Below are 19,599 nucleotides of genomic sequence, written 5' to 3' on the forward strand. Positions count from 1 at the left end.
TTTTTGTCTCCCTAATTGGCTCAGATGTGTTGCTAGTGGTGAAGAATCTCAACCGGGGGAAAGTTGGCTCCTTGTAATTAAGAACAAAATTTACCATGTGAGAGCTTTGTTTTTTGATTTCTCTCTCCTTCACCCTAAATCTCTGCTGCAAATAAGGGCAAATTACAGTGCAGATGGGAGGAGACATGGCAATCCTGGGAACTTGCTGCTTTCACTTTTTTATGCTTTCATTTGATTTCATTTTGTTTTCTAAAAGCATGAAGCAAGTGAAGCGACAAGAGGAATCCATTATGCAAATCATGTCACATTTGCATAATGTCTCATGACTGGAATATGCAAATGGGCTGTATAATTTATGAGTGCCAGTGTCTGTCTAAAAGTGTTTCCCATAATTTAAAAAAAGTGAGCCTGTGAGACATGGGGAAGGCGGCTTGGCTTGCTGCCCTACCAGGGAAGCTCTGAGCTTTCTCCTCAACTTGCTCCCTGGCAGCAGCAGCAGAAATTAAACTTCCAAATGCTCATTAACTCATCAGAGGCAAAGACCCCTTTCACTCTCTGTCTCTCCCCACCCTTTATTTTCTGTCCCTCCCTCCCAGTCCACCCACCCCCACTTCTAACTTCTCCACAAACCACATGACTAATACATAGGATTTCACGACTCGTTGGAAAAGAGAGACGGTTTTGGGCAAGCTTGCTGTTTGCTTGCTTCCTTGTTTGTTTGTTTGAATCAGGATGACTCTGAGACAGTGGATGAGAAGAAGAGTCTACTCCTTCCAGCTGTCTTTGAGACAGACTGGCTTTGAAGACGCAGTATGTATCAGGGAATAACATTTAAAGTTTCTGTACATGGCAGGCATTGTGGCATGTGTCAGTGAGATTGCTCAATGTTTGAAATGCGTTGTGTCTAACTCATTATTTCAGTAAGGGATCTGTGTCCGACTTCTTGAAGAGCTATGAAGGTCGATCTAGTGATGGCACTATCCAGCGAGAGCGAGTTCATGGCTGGAGCTGGCAATCTCCAGTTCCAACCATAAGAAAGTCTTTGAAATGCTCTGAAAATGCAGGACTGGTATCAAGGCTCTTTATGCCCTTTATTTTTTACCCAGCACTTGTGAGAGTCCTGTTTGAGCCTAGAGTGGCTGCAGAGCTTACAGTAAATAAAGGCGCACCCAGGTACTTTTCAGTGGTATAATGGCACCCAGATGCTACGTGGATGTCTGCCTGAGAAAGATCTAGAATAATAGTAAGTAATTATTGCTAACGATATTTGGGAAGGCTGATTTTAAATTTTGACTCTGCTGTACAGATATGGGGAAGTTGTTTTGATGCCAAAGTGAACTCAGTGGTTTGGAGTTGTCTCTAAACATGTTACAGCCTGTGGATGTTATTGAACTCATAGTAGTGGCATTCTGGCAGTGGGTGCTACGCTTGGCCTAAGTGTATGGCAGTGGTTGTCAGTTTTGAGTTGAAAAGGCCCCGTTCGGTTATGAAGCTGTTTTCTGTGTGGGAGAGAAGGGTCAAAAAATTTTCACAGGAGTCTCAATTTTCATTTAAAAATTAAGCAAGTTTCTAATCTTTCTGGTTTCAAAGAAAAGTTTCTGAATGTGAATGAAGCTGCCTTAATTGATGAATGTGTAATTAATGACAGTTTTCATATGAAAGCATAAATTCATACTTTTATGAATTGTGAATGTAAAGTTACCATATTTATATGCACTGTAAGTGTTGGCTTTGGCCATATGTGGCATAATGAGCTTTTAAAATATTAACAACTTATTATGTGTTACCATGTTTTTGTGTGTGGCTAAAACAGCACAATGGATTTCAGGACATGCGTACAACATGATTTTGAGGTGTGAGGTCACAAGAAGAAAAAGTAGGTGTTGTGACGGGGCAAGGCCGGATGGCCATAGAAAAGCAGTGGGAGATAGATACGTTAGCTCCAGGCTAAACAAATCCCTGGTACCAGGTTAAGTGAAATGGCAGCTGCTCCAGGTCATTAAGACACCTGGGACCAATTAGGAACTTTCCAGAAGGCAGGGAGAATGCTAGGTTGATTGGGACACCTGAAGCCAATCAGGGGCTGGCTGAAACTAGTTAAAAGCCTCCCAGTCAGTTAGGTGGGGGTGCACGTCAGGAGCTGCGGGAGGAAGTTGTGCTGTTGGAGAGGCTTGAGTAGTACACACCATATCAGGCACAAGGAAGGAGGCCCTGAGGTAAGGGTAAAGTGGAGCTTGAGGAAGTGAGGGCTGCTGTGGGGAAAGTAGCCCAGGGAATTGTATACGTCATGTTTCTAAAAGGTCAGCTACCATAGCTGATACTATTAGGGTCCCTGGGCTGGAGCCCAGAGTAGAGGGTGGGCCCGGACTCCCCCCCCCCACCTTTGCCCCCTGATTAATCACTGAGACTGGGAGACAACAGAGACTGTGCAGGGAACGATAATTTCTCCTCACCTCCCTCACTGGCTTATGATGAAAATGGCTCAGTAGACTGTGATCCTTGTCTCTAGAGAAAGAAGGGTTATGTGGAGGGTCACAGTGAGCCTCTGAGGCTAGCGAAATCCACCAGGAAATGCGGGACCCACGGAGGCAAGGACAGAGCTTTGTCACAGTGTGTTTTGAATCTTGGAAGGGAAGGTGAGAGTTTTTGAGGAAACCGTGAGAAAGCAGTGACAACCTTACACATCTAGACTTCAGAAGGTTTTTTTTGTTTTGTTTTTTTCCACCCAAGTACCTGGAAGTTTGCTGCCTTCTTCCTGTTCTGAGAAGAGAGGCATCTGATGAGCAGCCCCTGCAGTGCATCAGACCACACAGTTGCTCACTGGGTAGAGCTCAGGCTAAGTTAGAGTGTTCCGACAGGAAAGGACTAAGTCTATGTATAGTGAGGATATGTGACCTTACACCATGAGCACTTGGACAAAGAGAATGGGGGCATCCTAGCAAGTGGCAGGGCACCAGCACCGTTGGGAGTCAGGAGTGGAGAAGCAGCAGCTGGCCAGAGAGGATGAGAAGGGAATGGAGAACAATGATACTGTAGCACTTGAAAGCGGGGGAAAAGCTGTTCTCCTGAGGAACAGTGAGGGAAGAAAGGCTTCCTTAGCAGGGTGTGGGGTGGTAGCACAACGGTAGGGTTTTAGCGTTGTGTTTCCGATGCTAGCAGTGAAGAGAATATAAGACCTTAAAATGGAGGAGTCATCTTGCACACTAGCTAATCTATCATCGCATTATGTTACTTCTGTAGCAAGGCACTTTGTAGGCCGAGTACATTGCACACACCAGGGGATCCATGCCCACCACAAGCTCTATGTTGCTGTCCTCCATTTCAGACTTGCTGAGTCCCCCACTCCCTCTCTCATATGGGGGTTCTGCATGCTCCCTCATCCTCAGTGACCCCAATTCCTCCCTCCCCCCCCCCCAGCCAGGAGCTCTGTGTGGCCCTTCATTTTCACCTTTACGCCACCATTCTTATTTCCTTTCTGTCTGGGAGGCAAGTCATTCAGGGTCTCAATCATTGAAACTGTATTGGGCGGATGGGCAGAACAGAGATGTAGGGTATTGTGCTGTCAATGGCTGCCGTTAGACAGACAAGCAGAGAAGTGTTGTGGAGCTGAGTGTAAGACCTTGGTTCACTCTGCCAGTTATTTATCATTGTTGTTTTTATAGCACACAAATATGTGCTCTGCCTTGCCTGGAAGTATAGAGCATAATCAAAATGAGCTATGATACACGATGGGGTTAACAAATGGTAGGTAGGGGCAGGGCTGAAGGACAAGTTAGAGCAGTAAGTTCATGCAGTTACTCAGGTTAGCCATGTACACATCCTGGGGTTCAATTAAAACTTATTTTTTAAGATACTGATTACTGTTGGCTCATTTCTTGGGCATCGTGGAAGAATTATATCTTAAGGACAAGCCAAGTCCTATCATTCGATGAGATGGGTTTAGGTAGGTATAACGATGCATTTCTAAAATGCCCACTGTATTATTTGCGCACCAAATACAATAATTAAAGAGCAGCACATTGCTGTCACCTAGTGACTGTTGTCTTCACTCTGCTCTTGGTTGGGCTGTGGTTCTTTGGGTTGTTTTGGAGGACATTGCCACAGAGAGAGGGAACCTCACTGGCCATGTTGTAGCCTTGTTTACAGAGGCAAGGTCTGTGCAAAGAATATGTCTTGTATTGTGCTCTAACCTTTGTTGACAGAGCATTCTGCAGCTGGGGACCCTCAGTGGAAAGGCTCTGTGTTTGGATCACAAGAGTATCTCCCTGGAGTCTCACAGCCATAATGCCTTGTGCATTATAGTATTGTAGGTGGTGTGTGCAAAGACAGGTGGTCCCTGAGGTGGTCGAGTCGCCTCCTGCTGGCTGAGAGCTGTGAAGATTAGGACGAGGACCTTGAAGGTGGAGGTAGCACAGAAAGTGGAGAGCTCAGTGACGTGCTCTGTTGGCTTGGTCTATGGGGGGAGACCAGCTTGCGCACACTGGGCCAGCAGGAGCTTTTTCAGCCTTCGGCTTTCAGGGGTGGGTAAACAGAGTGGTGGTAGTCTGGCCTGGAGATGGCAAAGGCATCTCTCACCTGAGATGGGTCGATTTGGCAAAGGGGTACAGTCTTCAAGTAGCCTGCTTGGCATAGGTGGAAAATGCATTTCTGCCTACTGATGACATTCGAGTGTGTCTTTTTTCAGAACCCTGAGGCAATGCATTTGACAACTGTGGGGCGGGGGGGGGGTGTTTCTGCTTGTTTCAGTTCATAGAAGAGCTTCCGCCTTCCAACTAGCATTGCCTTGATCTCACCAAGTTACTCTTGAGTCAGCAGTTTGCTTCCTGAGGTCACTGGGTGGCCTTGCTGACAGTACCATCCACTCCATACAAGGAAATGTGCAGCAGGATGTCATACAGTGAATGTTTGAGCACATGGCGTTATATGCAAAAAGAAAAGGAGTACTTGTGGCACCTTAGAGACTAACCAATTTATTTGAGCATGAGCTTTCGTGAGCTACAGCTCACTTCATCGGATGCATACTGTGGAAACTGCAGAAGACATTATATACACAGAGACCATGAAACAATACCTCCTCCCACCCCACTCTCCTGCTGGTAATAGCTTATCTAAAGTGATCACTCTCCTTACATTGTGTATGATAATCAAGTTGGGCCATATCCAGCACAAATCCAGGTTTTCTCACCCTCCGCCCCCCACACACAAACTCACTCTCCTGCTGGTAATAGCCCATCCAAAGTGACCACTCTCTTTACAATGTGTATGATAATCCATCTGGAAATGGCCCACCTTGATTGTAAAGAGAGTGGTCACTTTGGATGGGCTATTACCAGCAGGAGAGTGAATTTGTGTGGGGGGGGCGGAGGGTGAGAAAACCTGGATTTGTGCTGGAAATGGCCCAACTTGATTATCATACACATTGTAAGGAGAGTGATCACTTTAGATAAGCTATTACCAGCAGGAGAGTGGGGTGGGAGGAGGTATTGTTTCATGGTCTCTGTGTATATAATGTCTTCTGCAGTTTCCACAGTATGCATCTGATGAAGTGAGCTGTAGCTCACGAAAGCTTATGCTCAAATAAATTGGTTAGTCTCTAAGGTGCCACAAGTACTCCTTTTCTTTTTGCGAATACAGACTAACATGGCTGTTACTCTGAAACTTGGCGTTATATGTTCTCCCTGAGCAGCCTGGCAGAGCTGTTGAATAGGAGGGGGAATAAAACTGAGCCTGGTGGGACTTGGCACACTGAAGCTTTTGGGAAGGAAGAATAAATTCTCATGATAACTCTGGTATCTGCCCCAGGGAATTCCTGATACCAGCTCAGTGCACCTCCCGTGATTCCTGCCGCATTGTGTAGGTGGGCCTGTGCTGAAAGTCACTGATAAATGCAGCAGGATCAGCAAGTCTGTCTGTCTACTCTAAATGAACTGCCCATACCAACCTGCATTTTGAAATTTGCCACTATCCCCACATTGCCCAGCTGCCTCAGATTTAAACCTCACCTCTAAGGCCCAGCCTACATCAAAGGACACACTGGAGACAACAGGCTTGAAATATTTCACATTTTGAAAATGTGGCTGTTTTAGAAGAAGGGAGGCTTAGCAGAAATGTCCAGCTTTGCCAGTAGCACAGGGTTGTAGCAGCATGGGCGTGGGCCCAGGCAAAGTTGTTGCCAGTGTGCCTGCTCCAAAAATAATTGTGCAATTTCTGTAACAAAAGCAAACCCTGCTTCTCTTTTTCATTCACTGCCCAAACCCGGCTAGCAGTTTGGGTCCCTGTGAGTGATACAGACCTGTGGAGTATTCCTCTTTGGTGATCCATGGCATGACTCTGGCTGGAGAGGCAAATAAAAGGCATTCAGTCAGAATCCTGGCATTCACGGGAGCCAGCCTGAGGTCACTCCAGCTTCCTGAGCTCTCCCAGGCAGCCACTTGGAGTCGTTGTCATGCTCTCAGTCACTATGTCATGCAACGATTCAAAGCCCTGCCTTTCTGAGCTGAGACACTACTCTGGTCTCTCTCTCTTTATGAGTATTACTAATTTTAAAATACTTTTGTCATGCTGTACCATGACAAACAAACCAGGTGGTAGATGCTGGTGTGTGAACCTGGGATTGGACTAACAGGACATCTGCTCTAATAGTAAGCACAGGTGGTTGTGGAGGTGATGCTCTTACATTTGAAGAGCTAGACTGACCCTTTTAAAGAAGTTACCAGGCAGAACTATCTGTAGCCTTGGATGGAACTCACCAGGTGTCCGTAGGACAGGTGGGTTCTTACAGAATTACTGATAATAATGGAAGAGTTCCCTTGTCCTGTTGTCCAAGAGCAAAGCATCTGTGGGAGGTATTGCGGCAGTATGGAGGCCCATGGGAGACATCACTGAGAAGTGTCGGGGAAGAGGGGGACAGCAGATCTGTGGGAGGCATCACTAAGTTGTGGTGGAGGGCTGGGGCCCATGAGAGGCTTCAGCACTACAGCCTGTTGGGGGGATGGCCGACCTATGAGAGGCATTGCTACAGGCTGCCAGGGGGAGAGTGGGCCCACAGGAGGCATGGTGTATGGCCTATTCGGGGCTGGTGGCAGGCCTGCGGCAATTGTCTCTACAACCCGTGGGTGGGATAGTGGATCCATGGGAAGAACTCCAGAAGACTGGAAGAAAGCTAATGTTATGCCAATTTTTTAAAAGGGTGGATGGGACAACCTGAATAATTATAGGCCTGTCAGCCTGATATTGATCCCAGGCTGATGCAGGACTCAATTAATAAAGAATTAAGAGGGTAATATAATAAATGCAAACCAACATGAGTTTATGGAAAATAAATCTTGTCAAACTAACTTGATATTTTTTTTTAATGAGATTACAAGTTTCATGGATAAAGGTAATAGCGTCGAGGAATAAACTTAGACTTCTCTTGGTACTGCACAACATTTTGATTATAAAACTAGAAAAATATAAAATTACATGGCACACATTAAATGGATTAAAAACTGGCTAACTGATAGGTCTCAAAATGTAATTGTATACAAGGAATTGTCATTGAGAGGGTGTGTTTACAGTGGGGTCCTGCAGGGATTGGTTCTTGCCCTATGCTATTTAATGTTTTTATCAATGACCTGAAAGAAAACAAAAATCATCACTGATAAACTTTACAGATGACACAAAAATTGGATGTGTGTAAATAATGTCGAAGACCAGTCACAGATGCAGAGTGATCTGGATCACTTAGTAAACTGGGAGAAGCAAACAATATTCATTCTTTTCTGACTGCTTGCTCATGTCCATGCCATTGTAGGTGTGTGCGCTTGCCACATGCACCAGTGCCCCAAGATTTTCCCTCAGCAGTGCTCGTAGGGGGTCGGCTCCGGTGCCCTCTGAAGTGGCTCTGTATGGCAGAGTATAAGGGGCGCCGCCGGCTCCCCCACCCTCAGTTCCTTCTTACCACCAGTGACGGTGCTGGAACATCTTGCTTCGGCAAGCTTTCTCGCTCTTAGTCCGTTGATACAAACTTTTGCCTGTATATAGTTAAGTTATTAGTTTCCCTTAGTGTAGTTCGTTAGTTAGTCCCGGACAGGACTCAGCCTATGGACAGCACGGGCCTCCGGCACCTGGACGTGCCATTGACACCTGAGGCCCTGCAGGTGCCAGCCATGGCGGTGCCCCATTCTAAGGGCAGACCCGCCCGGTGACCTTTCCAGCAGTCCCCATCTGTGCAGCACCACTCCCCACCTCAGGGAGTGTCCTGCCAGCGCTCGCCCGCACGGAGCTGCCAGGCCTCAGACGTAAGGAGGCCGGCCCAGAGGGCACTGGATTCAGGGCATCGCTCGCTGGGCTTGAGGTGCAAACTGCAGGTGATTTGGTGCAGGCCCATGGAGGTGCACCTGTCCCTGCAGTCCCGATATCAGGACTGGCCTACCTGCTCCCCTGGTGTGCGGCACCACTCCAGGGACACAGGCCAACGGTCCCAAGAGCCTTGCCGCCGGTCGCCAGAGCCCTGGTACAGGTTGCCACGGTTGGGTCAACGCTCCACACCTCACTGGTTGACTTGCTCCCATTCCCGCTCAATGGACTGGCACCGCTCAAGAAGCGTGAGGCGTCGATCGCTGGGCTGCTGTCGCAATTCCGCCGAACGCCATTGGTCTCCGGGAGCTTGGCATGGGGATTCATCGCCCTCTGACAGATTCCTGTCGCAAAGCCGGGATTGGCATCATCGCGAATGGTCAGCACCATCCTGGTCTCTGAGACACGATCCCTCCTCTTGGGACTCCAGCACTGAGCAGGAGTCTATTCCTGCATGCCAGGGTCCTGCACTGGAGGTACCCACTCTGCCAGCGGCACTGCCCTTTGCATTGTGTCCGCCGGGCCAGTGGCCTACCCCCTGGAACCTTTGGAACCCTTGGGGGTTCCCGCAGCCCTCGCAAGGGCCCAGGTCAGCCTCAGGGGCCTCAGATAAACCATCAGCCACGGTCTCCCACCCGCCCCCCGACACAGAGAGCTCTGTGGAAAAGACCCCTCAGCTCCACCCTGCTCCCATGGAGGAACCAGCCGAGCAGCCTTCAGAGGCGGCAGATCCTCCGGTGCCGGCTTCCTCCTCATCCTCACCTGACGAAGTGATTACAAGGCCCCTCATCCAGTCCCACAGGATGATGCTAAGGCCCATCAGAAGCTGCTAAGAAAGGGCAGAACGCAAGTACCTTGTGGTTGCTAAAGGTTATGAGTACCTTTACACGCACTCTGCCCGAGCTCCCTGGTGGTCTTAGAAGAAGCTTATCAGTCTTGGCCATTAATGAATGGGAAAGGCAAGGCCAGCCAGGCACCACCCCGAAAAATAAAGGCTCGAGGAGGCTCAGTTTGTTCCGAAGAAAGATTTATTTGTCCTCAAGCCTCCAGCTGTGGGTGGCCAACCACCAGGCCGGATCCAGGGTGGGAATGATGGAGGGCAGGGAGACCATGCAGAGCTTCAACTTCTTGAGATACTTGTTGAGGTCTCACAGGTCCAGAATGGGTCTCAGACACCCCTTGGCTTTGGGGATCAGAAAGTACCCGGAGTAGAATCCTTGCCCCTGTACTCTTGAGGGACTTCCTCCACGGCCCCCACTTGCAGAAGGCTCTGAACCTCCTGGGTGAGCAGTTACTCGTGAGAAGAGTCCCTAAAGAGGGACAGGGAAGGGAGGTAGAAGGGGGGGAACGGAAAGAAACTGAAGGGTATAACCCTGCGTCACGGTGTTGAGGACCCAGCCGTCCAAAGTTATAGAGGCCCATGCAGGGAGGAAAGGAGACAGGCTGTAGGAAAAACACAGGGAAGCAGGATCCGGGGAACAGGCTGGTAGGTCACCCTCGGGCACACCCTCAAAATGCCTGCTTACCATCCTGTTGGTTGTGGATGGAGCTCAACTGGGCAGAGGGCGCTGTCTGGTGACCTTGCCGGCTTTCTCGCTGGACTCAAGATGCAGAGGCCCAGGGTCCATAAGGTCGCCCAGGAATCCTTGAGCCCGTGCAGTTTTGTGTCTGTTTGTTCAACAAATAGAGCTTAGCCATCAAATGGGAGGTCCTGTATTGACTGTTGGACTTCCATCGACAGGCCCAGCCACTGCAGCCCTCCTCATCGAGATGGCCGAAGCCATGGTTCTGGCCGCAGAGTCTGCTGCGTCTGAGGCCGCCTGGAGGGCCGCTCTGGATACCGCTTTGCCGTCCTCTAGGATTGCTTGGAACTCCTTCTTGGGTTCCTCAGGCAGCAAATCCCCTAAGTTCCCTCTAAGCTGCGCAGCCGCACAGCTGCCTATTAAGCGCCGCGCAGGCCCCAGACCAGCCCCAGACCAGCCCCAGGGCCCTAACCCAGCCCAACCCCAGACCTGCAGCGGCTAGGGGACAGGCACCCCTCCCCCGGCCCTGAGCCTGCAGCTGGAGCCCTCACCCCTATGCACCTGAATCCCTCTTCTCTAGCCCTGAGCCCCTCATCCCTGGCCCCACACCAGAGCCCTCACCCCCCTGCACCCCAACCCTTTGCCCCAGCCCTGAGCCCCGTCCCGCACTTCAAATCCCTCAGCCCCGCTCTGCCACATTAATTTTGTTATGTGCACCAATATGGAGGTGATGTGGGGAAAAATTCAAGGGAACACTGTGGGCCACACCTGACAAAGGTGCCTGCAGTTAGAAATGGCTTGTCTGCCTGACACTGATTGCTTACAACTGTTGTTCTCTACAGATATCAGGCAAAGTGTGTGAAATCTTTAAATCTTTAACAAATCTCTCATTAATCCCAGCTAAATAGATTAAAACCTACTGCAGGCTTTAATAGAAGCAAGCTGCTCAGTTGTAGGGCACTGAAAATATAAATGGTGGAAAAACAGTAAAAACAGCTTGGCTTACAAATACCAGGAAGTGAGCAGTTTTCATGCAAGTAGTACCTAAGGAGGAACAGAGCAGGATGTTCCCAGTGCTCGGGCTACTTTCTGATTGGTGAGTGCAATGGGTAGTTAAATACCTAAGGACTGTAAAATGCACCCAGCTAAGGAAATTGCTTCTGTAATTGAAAATCAAGCTGAGATTTTGTGGGATCAAACTCCCAGTAGGATTTGTTTCAATTATAACTGAAGTGGTGGATTTATTCATTACAACCTTCTGTTCCTTTTCTAAGTTTAGACTGTTTATTACAGCTTTTTAAGAAGAAATTCTGAATGTAAATTCTCTAAACATTTTTATTTTTACATTTAATAAATTCAGGGGGGAAACCCCCTCATGGCTCATGTTTTAGAATCCAGCTGTGTAGTTTTGGGCATGTTGTCCTTCAGCGGCCCCTTTCTCTCCCTCTTTTTTCACCTGTCTGTCTATGTGTCCCTGCCCTTTCTCACACTGTATGTTTGCTGGTGGTTCTCCCTTAGTGGGAGAACTAGAACTGTGAATGTTGGCACTTATGTATCTTAAATCTGCCCAGAGTCCTTAGCCCTGGGATTTCAAAGAAACCACCATGACTGTTGGCAATGAGAATTCTGGGTTGAGGTCTGATACCACGGAGTGTCATGTGGCTGAACAGAAACAATGAAGATTGCTCCTCAGGATTAAAGGTGACAAGCAAGGGAACTAGCAGGTTTACTGAGCTAAGTGAGAAGAAAGGGAGATCAGGAGTCTGTTTGTGGGATGTCACTGGAATTTGAAGAAGCAATGTTGACTGACTGACTAGGTTGAATGCATCAGACTCATTTCTGCATGACCATACCCACATCTGAGCCCAGCTTTGTAGAAATTGTAGGCTCCTGCAATCCTCTCTTCTGCTGCTCACCTTCTCTGTTCCCAAGAATGCAGAGTCTTTAGCGTAAACTGCCTTAGTTCACAATCTCATGGGTCTGCACCGCTCTGGTTGATGGTGTTCAGTCAGCGGGGCCAATGGTAGTGGTTCTGTTTTGTACCATATGCTCTGAGATGGGCCAGAACAGTGATCTGAATGTGGATGATACAACTAAGCTCTAGATTTGCTGCACATTTATTTCCTATATGTTGGAGGAAGAGAAGCTCGTTGAAGGTTCTAATCCTGCAACAGCAATTGTTCTGTTAAAAACACTGGCACTTCTTGTTAAACAAAATGACCTTTTCTCCAGCCACATCAAGGAAATGGCTGAAAAATGTTCCTAATACGGTAAATAGCTCTTGTCATTTTCCTCAGATGATCACAGGATATTGGATCACAGATATTGCTGAGATCTGACCAGTCTGTTCCCCAAATGCTCAGTTTCCTGGCCCTGCAAATTGCCTAAGGGTGCAATAAGTAGGTTAATACTTGCTTTAGGGTTAGCCTGAGGGTTGGCATTCCCAGTAGGCAGAGCTGAGTTCTGTTTGTGGTGTTTTTGTGTGTGTGAGCTCATGCACATATAAGCCTGCAAGGTGATTTTCATTTGCTCCCATTTTGTTATTGTATGTTGTTCCCTTGTCATTTTTACCCGCAGCAGTGGTGACAGCGATGTTTGTTACAAACAGGCTCCCTTCCCCCCTCTCCCCCCCGCACACACAAAGGCTTGCTGATTATTAAATCGTTGATTTTTGCTGCAGTTTGCTTTTTGTATCTCCTCTATGTTCACTGTTTGTACCCCAACGCGAGGAGCCGAGGTAACAAAATGGAGGAACTAGAGCTACTGGTGCAGGAAGGGAAACCAGCTATTCTCGGGAGAACAGAAACAGGGTGGAAGAGTCGTCAGGACTGGAGTACGGGTATTGAGGGGTCTGTGCTGTTTAGGAAAGACAGAAATAAAGGCAAAGGTGGTGGAGTAGCATTGTAGATCAATGATGAGGTAGAATGTAAAGAAATAAGAAGCGATGGAACGGATATGACAGAGTCCGTCTGGGCAAAAATCACATTGGGGAAGAAAGCTCCTAGAGCCTCCCCTGGGATAGTGCTTGGGGTGGGCTATAGGCCGCCGGGATCTGATTTGGATATGGACAGAGCCCTCTTCAATGTTTTTAATGAAATAAATACTAACGGGAATTGCATGATCATGGGAGATTTTAACTTCCCAGATATAGACTGGAGGACAAGTGCTAGTAATAATAAAAGGGCTCAGATTTTCCTGGATGCGATAGCTGATGGATTCCTTCACCAAGGAGCTGCTGAACCGACTAGAGGGGATGCCATTTTAGATTTGGTTTTGGTGAGTAGTGAGGACCTCATAGAAGAAATGGCTGTAGGGGACAACCTTGGTTCGAGCGATCATGAGCTAATTCAGTTCAAACTAAATGGAAGGATAAACAAAAATAGATCTGTGACTAGGGTTTTTGATTTCAAAAGAGCAAACTTAAAAAAATTAAAGAAATTAGTTAGGGAAGTGGATTGGACTGAAGAACTTGTGGATCTAAAGGCGGAGGAGGCCTGGAATTCCTTCAAGTCAAACTTGCAGAAACTATCAGAAGCCTGCACCCGAAGAAAGGGGGTAAATTCATAGTCAGGAGTTGTAGACCAAGCTGGATGAGCAAGCATCTTAGAGAGGTTATTAAGAAAAAGCAGAAAGCCTACAAGTAGTGGAAGATGGGAGAGATCAGCAAGGAAAGCTACCTTATTGAGGTCAGAACATGTAGGGATAAAGGGGGAGAGGCCAAAATCCATGTAGAGTTGGACCTTGCAAAGGGAATTAAAACCAACAGTAAAAGGTTCGATAGCCATATATATTAGAAGAAAATAAAGAAGAGGTGGAACTGCTAAACACTGAGGATGGAGTGGAGGTTAAGGATAATCTAGGCATGGCCCAATATCTAAACAATTACTTTGTCTCAGTCTTTAGTGAGGCAAATGAGGAGCTTAGGGATAATTGTAGCATGACAAATGGGAATGAGGGTACGGAGGTAGATATTACCACATCCGAGATAGAAGCGAAACTCAAACAGCTTAATGGTACTAAATCGGGAGGCCCAGATAATTTTCATCCTGGAATATTAAAGGAATTGGCACATGAAATTGCAAGCCCATTAGCAAAAAATTTTAATGAATCTGTAAACTCTGGGGTTGTACCGTATGATTGGAGAATCGCTAACATAGTTCCTATTTTTAAGAAAGGGGAAAAAAAGTGATCCGGGTAACTACAGGTCTGATAGTTTGACATCTGTAGTAGGCAAGGTCTTGGAAAAAATTTTGAAGGAGAAAGTAGTTAAGGACATTGAGGTCAATGGTAATTGGGACAAAATACAACATGGCTTTACAAAAGGTAGAGTGTGTCAAACCAACCTGATCTCCTTCTTTGAGAAGGTAACAGGTTTTTTAGACAAAGGAAATGCAGTGGATCTAATTTACCTCCATTTCAGTAAGGCATTTGATATGGTTCCACATGGGGAATTATTAGCTAAATTGGAAAAGATGGGGATCAATATGAAAACTGAAAGGTAGATAAGGAACTGGTTAAAGGGAAGACTACAACGGGTCACACTAAAAGGTGAACTGTCAGGCTGGAAGGAGGTTATCAATGGAGTTCCTCAGGGATCGGTTTTGGGACCGATCTTATTTCATCTTTTTATTACTGACCTTGGCACAAAAAGTGGGGGAGTGCTAATAAAGTTTGCAGATGGCACAAAGCTGGGAGGTATTGCCAATACAGAGAAGGATGGGATATCATACAGGAAGATCTGGATGACCTTATAAACTGGAGTAATAGTAATAGGATGGTTTCAGAGTAGCAGCCATGTTAGTCTGTATTTGCAAAAAGAAAAGGCGGACTTGTGGCACCTTAGAGACTAACCAATTTATTTGAGCGTAAGCTTTCGTGAGCTACAGCTCACTTCATCGGATGCATTCAGTGAAAAATACAGTGGGTAGATTTATATACATAGAGAACATGAAACAATGGCTGTTACCATACACACTGTAACCAGAGTGATCAGGTAAGGTGAGCTATTACCAGCAGGAGAGCGCGGGGGGGACGGGGGACCTTTTGTAGTGATAATCAAGGTGGGCCATTTCCAGCAGTTGACAGGAACGTCTGAGGAACAGTGGGGGGTGGGGATAAACATGAGGAAATAGTTTTACTTTGTGTAATGACCTATCCACTCCCGGTCTCTATTCAAGACTAAGTTAATTGTATCCAGTTTGCAAATTAATTCCAATTCAGAAGTCTCTCGTTGGAGTCTGTTTTTGAAGTTTTTTTGTTGAAGAATTGCCACTTTTAGGTCTCTAATCGAGTGACCAGAGAGATTGAAGTGTTCTCCGACTGGTTTTTGAATGTTATAATTCTTGACGTCTGATTTGTGTCCATTTATTCTTTTACGTAGAGACTGTCCAGTTTGGCCAATGTACATGGCAGAGGGGCATTGCTGGCACATGATGGCATATATCACATTGGTAGATGTGCAGATGAACGAGCCTCTGATAGTGTGGCTGATGTGATTAGGCCCTATGATGGTGTCCCTGAATAGATATGTGGATACAGTTGGCAACGGGCTTTGTTGCAAGGATAGGTTCCTGGGTTAGTGGTTCTGTTGTGTGGTATGTAGTTGCTGGTGAGGATTTGCTTCAGGTTGGGGGTGTCTGTAAGCAAGGACTGGCCTGTCTCCCAAGATCTGTGAGAGTGATGGGTCGTCCTTCCGGATAGGTTGTAAATCCTTGATGATGCATTGGAGAGGTTTTAGTTGGGGGCTGAAGGTGATGGCTAGTGGCGTTCTGTTATTTTCTTTTTGGGCCTGTCCTGTAGTAGGTGACTTCTGGGTACTCTTCTGGCTCTGTCAGTCTGTTTCTTCACTTCAGCAGGTGGGTACAGCTCTCATCCCCTAATGCCCCTACTCTACTTGCGCTACATTGATGACATCTTCATCATCTGAACCCATGGAAAAGAAGCCACTGAATGCATCAGATGAAGTGAGCTGTAGCTCACAAAAGCTTATGCTCAAATAAATTTGTTAGTCTCTAAGGTGCCAGTAATAGGGTGAAATTTAATAGTGAAAAGTGCAAGGTCATGCATTTAGGGATTAATAACAAGAATTTTTGTTATAAACTGGGGATGCATCACTTGGAAGTAACAGAGGAGGAGAAGGTCCTTGGGGTATTGGTCGATCATAGGATGACTATGAGCCGCCAGTGTGATATGGCCGTGAAAAAAGTTAATGCGGTCTTGGGATGCATCAGGCGAGGTATTTCCAGTAGAGATAAGGAGGTGTTAGTACTGTTATACAAGGCACTGGTATATTCTTCTGGAATATTCTGGTCTCCCATGTTTAAGAAAGATGAATTCAAACTGGAACAGGTACAGAGAAGGACTACTAGGATGATCTGAGGAATGGAAAACCTGTCTTATGAAAGGAGACTCAAAGAGCTTGGCTTGTTTAGCCTAACCAGAAGAAGGCTGAGAGGAGATATGATTGCTCTCTATAAATATATCAGAGGGATAAATACCACAGAGGGAGAAGTATTATTTAAGCTCAGTACCAATGTGGACACAAGAACAAATGGATATAAACTGCCCATCAGGAAGTTTAGACTTGAAATTAGATGAAGGTTTCTAACCATCAGAGGAGTGAAGTTCTGGAACAGTCTTCCAAGGGAAGCAGTGGGAGCAAAAGACTAAGCTTGATAAGTTTATGGAAGGGATGATATCATGGGATAGCCTAATTTTGGCAATTAATAGCTCTTCAACTATTAGTGGTAGATATGCCCGATGGCCTGTGATGGGATGTTAGATGGGGTGGGATCTGGGTTACTACAGAGAATTCTTTCCTGGGTGTCTGGCTGGTGAGTCTTGCCCACATGCTCAGGCTTTAGCTGATCGCCATATTTGGGGTCAGGAAGGAATTTTCCTCCAGGGCAGAAAGGCCCTGGGGGTTTTTCGCCTTCCTCTGCAGCGTGGGGCACAGGTCACTTGCTGAAGGATTCTCTGCACCTCGAAGTCTTTAAATAATGATTTGAGGACTTCAATAGCTCAGACATAGGTTAGAGGTTTGTTACAGGAGTGCATGGGTGAGACTTCATGGCCTGCAGTAGGTCAGACTAGACGATCCTAATGGTCCCTTCTGACCTTAAAGTCTGTGATTAGTTCCTACTACTGTCCTGCCCAATTTTTGACTCCTGGGTTGGGAACAGGCGGTGGGAGCAAGAGACAAGGAGAGAGAAGTGGAGGAAATGCAAACGTGGAATTTGCATCTCTGATTGTGACTTGCTCACTGCACGGACAACCTTATTACAACTAGAGGAAATGGATGCTGGTGTGTCTTATGCTTCCTAGCCATAGCCTGCATGCTGGATTCTCTCCTGGCTAACTAATGGCAGAACCCAGCTACAATGCACTGGCAGCAGAAAGTCTGCCTGGAAGAGGGTTGCAATAGCACAAGGCACCTGCAACCCCCATTATTTTGCTTAGGGACCCAGAGCCAGCCAGTGCTGTCCCAAAAGTGGGCAGCACCAGCCAGGAGCCCAGGAAACACATCAGATCTGCATATCCCCTAGGCATTATCCACCAGCAAGGTGTCTGTGGAACCTAGAATGTAAGTTAAAGCTCTTTCCTGCAGAATCCCTGTGAATAGCTCTATGAAGAGCAGCTTCCTCCACTGGCTTAGGGGATTCAAATTGCATACCCAGCCTGTCTTAACAGAGGTGAATCGAGTACCACATATTCCCCTCCTGTGTAAAGTCTGTGGGAGAGGAAAACTCACCTGTAAATCTCAAGGGGTGTGTTAGATTGACAGTCTGCTGAATCTTCACCTTGGAGAGGAGGGGCTGGCAGCTCTGCAGACAGTACAAGGCGCATGGCTTGCCAAATGCTTTATTGGGCTGAGATCTGTAGGAAAACACCCTACAGATCCCTGTCCCACAAGAGATATTCCCTCCATGCTACCTCAAGTCCCCACCACTCCATCTCCAGTCACCTGGCACACCATCCTACTGTACAGCCATTGATATGCCCTTGACAGCCCATCACCCCTCAGTGATATCCTATTTTGCACCATAAGCTACTGTGCCCTGAAAGGGAACCATTAATCCTTCCTTTCTCCTGGGCACACTGTCTTCTGAGCACCCACATAGCAGCCAAAAAGATGGGGTGACTAGGTGGTGGTGCAGAATGCTACCACGTAGCTGTCTTCCCCCTCCCCCAACCTAGTCTTGTAGATTTTTTGTGATTTTGCTCCCCTTTGCACCATGCATTGGATGGGAGCATCTGGATTCCTGTGTGGACAGTCACAGCCATGTAGCTGGTGTCTCTTTACCATGCCCTACATACTGAAGACAGTGCTTGTGTGTATGGGGCTTTTGGTGTCCCCTGCACAGGGTCCTACATCCTTTCTGCACCCTGCCTCACTAGTGTCCTTAGGAAGAGGCTCTGCCAAGCCAGACAGTGGCATGGGGGGGTAGGGATTGGGGCTAAATCCCAGCTGGGATTCTTCCTGACCTATGCAATCAGGAGCAGCTGAACATAAGCTTCGAAAGGGCTGTTGTCAAGAGAGGCCAACCCTGGGGTTTGCTGACCAGAAGCAGGAGCTCTGAGATGTAAGAGCTACTCTGTTTATGGTGGGGTTTTTTATTGTTTGCCAGAGTTTAGACTGTTCAGCTGCAGGAAGGAAAGGTGGCCTGAGACTTTATATTTTGTCAGTTGAATCCTGTAAATTAGCAGTACCTTTTAGAGAGGATGTCTTATTGTTTAACCTGGGCCACCTGTGCACGTTCTCTCTGGCTGCTAAGACTCATGTCACAAGGACATGTCTCTGATTTCCATCTTTCCTCTGCCAGGAGTCCTTTTTTACTGGTATTTTAATTTGTTTCAGTGTCACTCCACCACAGCAAATAATGGAGCAAGAAGAACTGAGGGTTCAGCTGGCATCTAAAGAGCAGCTTATTCATCAGTTAAATGTCCATCTGATGGAGGCAAATCACAACCAGGAAAAATCAAAAGCAGAGGTAGGTTCTACCTTGCTTGCATGTACCATGTGTCTGCTCTGAATGAACCATGCAGGAAGGTGTCTGCATAGCTGTTTCTTGCAACTCAACTGCTTGTAGCACTGCTGGAAAGCCTAGCTTTGTGAATCCTAAAAGAGTCCAGCCCATCACAGATGATGGCCACTTACAATTTGCATTGGGAAAGGAGTAGCTGGTGGAGGTGAAAGATTCAGATTCCAGGCCACTGATTTACAGTGAGACAAGATGACACTGTGCTGAAAGGATTCCCCAAGAGACTGAGTGACCATAGATTGTGGCTAGTGGTGACTGAGTTGATGGGGGGTGATCACTGAATCTGATCACAGGTAAGGAAAGGAAAGTATCTCCAGAGGCAAGTTAAGAGGAGTCATAACCACATAGACACTAGCGCTGCGATTGAAACAGACCCTCACAATTCCCATTGCGAAATCAAGCTGGTCATTTTGATAGATCTTCCTTGGAGGGAACATGAAAACATCTGCTCAATGCGGAGTGGCAGTCAAAAAGGCTAGCAATGTTAAGAACCATTAGGAAAGGGATAGATAAGATAAAAGATATCATAATACCACTATATAAATCCATGGTACACCCACACATTGAATATTGCATGCAGCTCTGGTCACCCTCTCTCAAAAAAGATTGATTAGAATTAGAAAAGGTGTAGAGAAGGGCAACAAAAATGATTAGGAGTGTGGAGCAACTTCCATATGAGGAGAGATTAAAAAGAC

The 19,599-nt window shown here is 46.9% G+C and overlaps 1 protein-coding gene across 1 annotated transcript in view; it reads left to right on the plus strand.

The window, feature by feature from the left end:
* LOC140896510 (uncharacterized) overlaps positions 1–19,599 on the plus strand; it is a 347,929-nt gene that overhangs the window by 171,304 nt on the left and 157,026 nt on the right. Inside the window, exon 5 of the mRNA XM_073308434.1 lies at positions 18,721–18,853. Within this exon, the coding sequence (XP_073164535.1) occupies positions 18,721–18,853 (133 nt within the window). The remainder of the gene's footprint in view (positions 1–18,720; positions 18,854–19,599) is intronic.

This window comes from Lepidochelys kempii, chromosome 12, assembly GCF_965140265.1.
Source record: "Lepidochelys kempii isolate rLepKem1 chromosome 12, rLepKem1.hap2, whole genome shotgun sequence".
Classification (NCBI taxonomy): Eukaryota; Metazoa; Chordata; order Testudines; family Cheloniidae; genus Lepidochelys; species Lepidochelys kempii.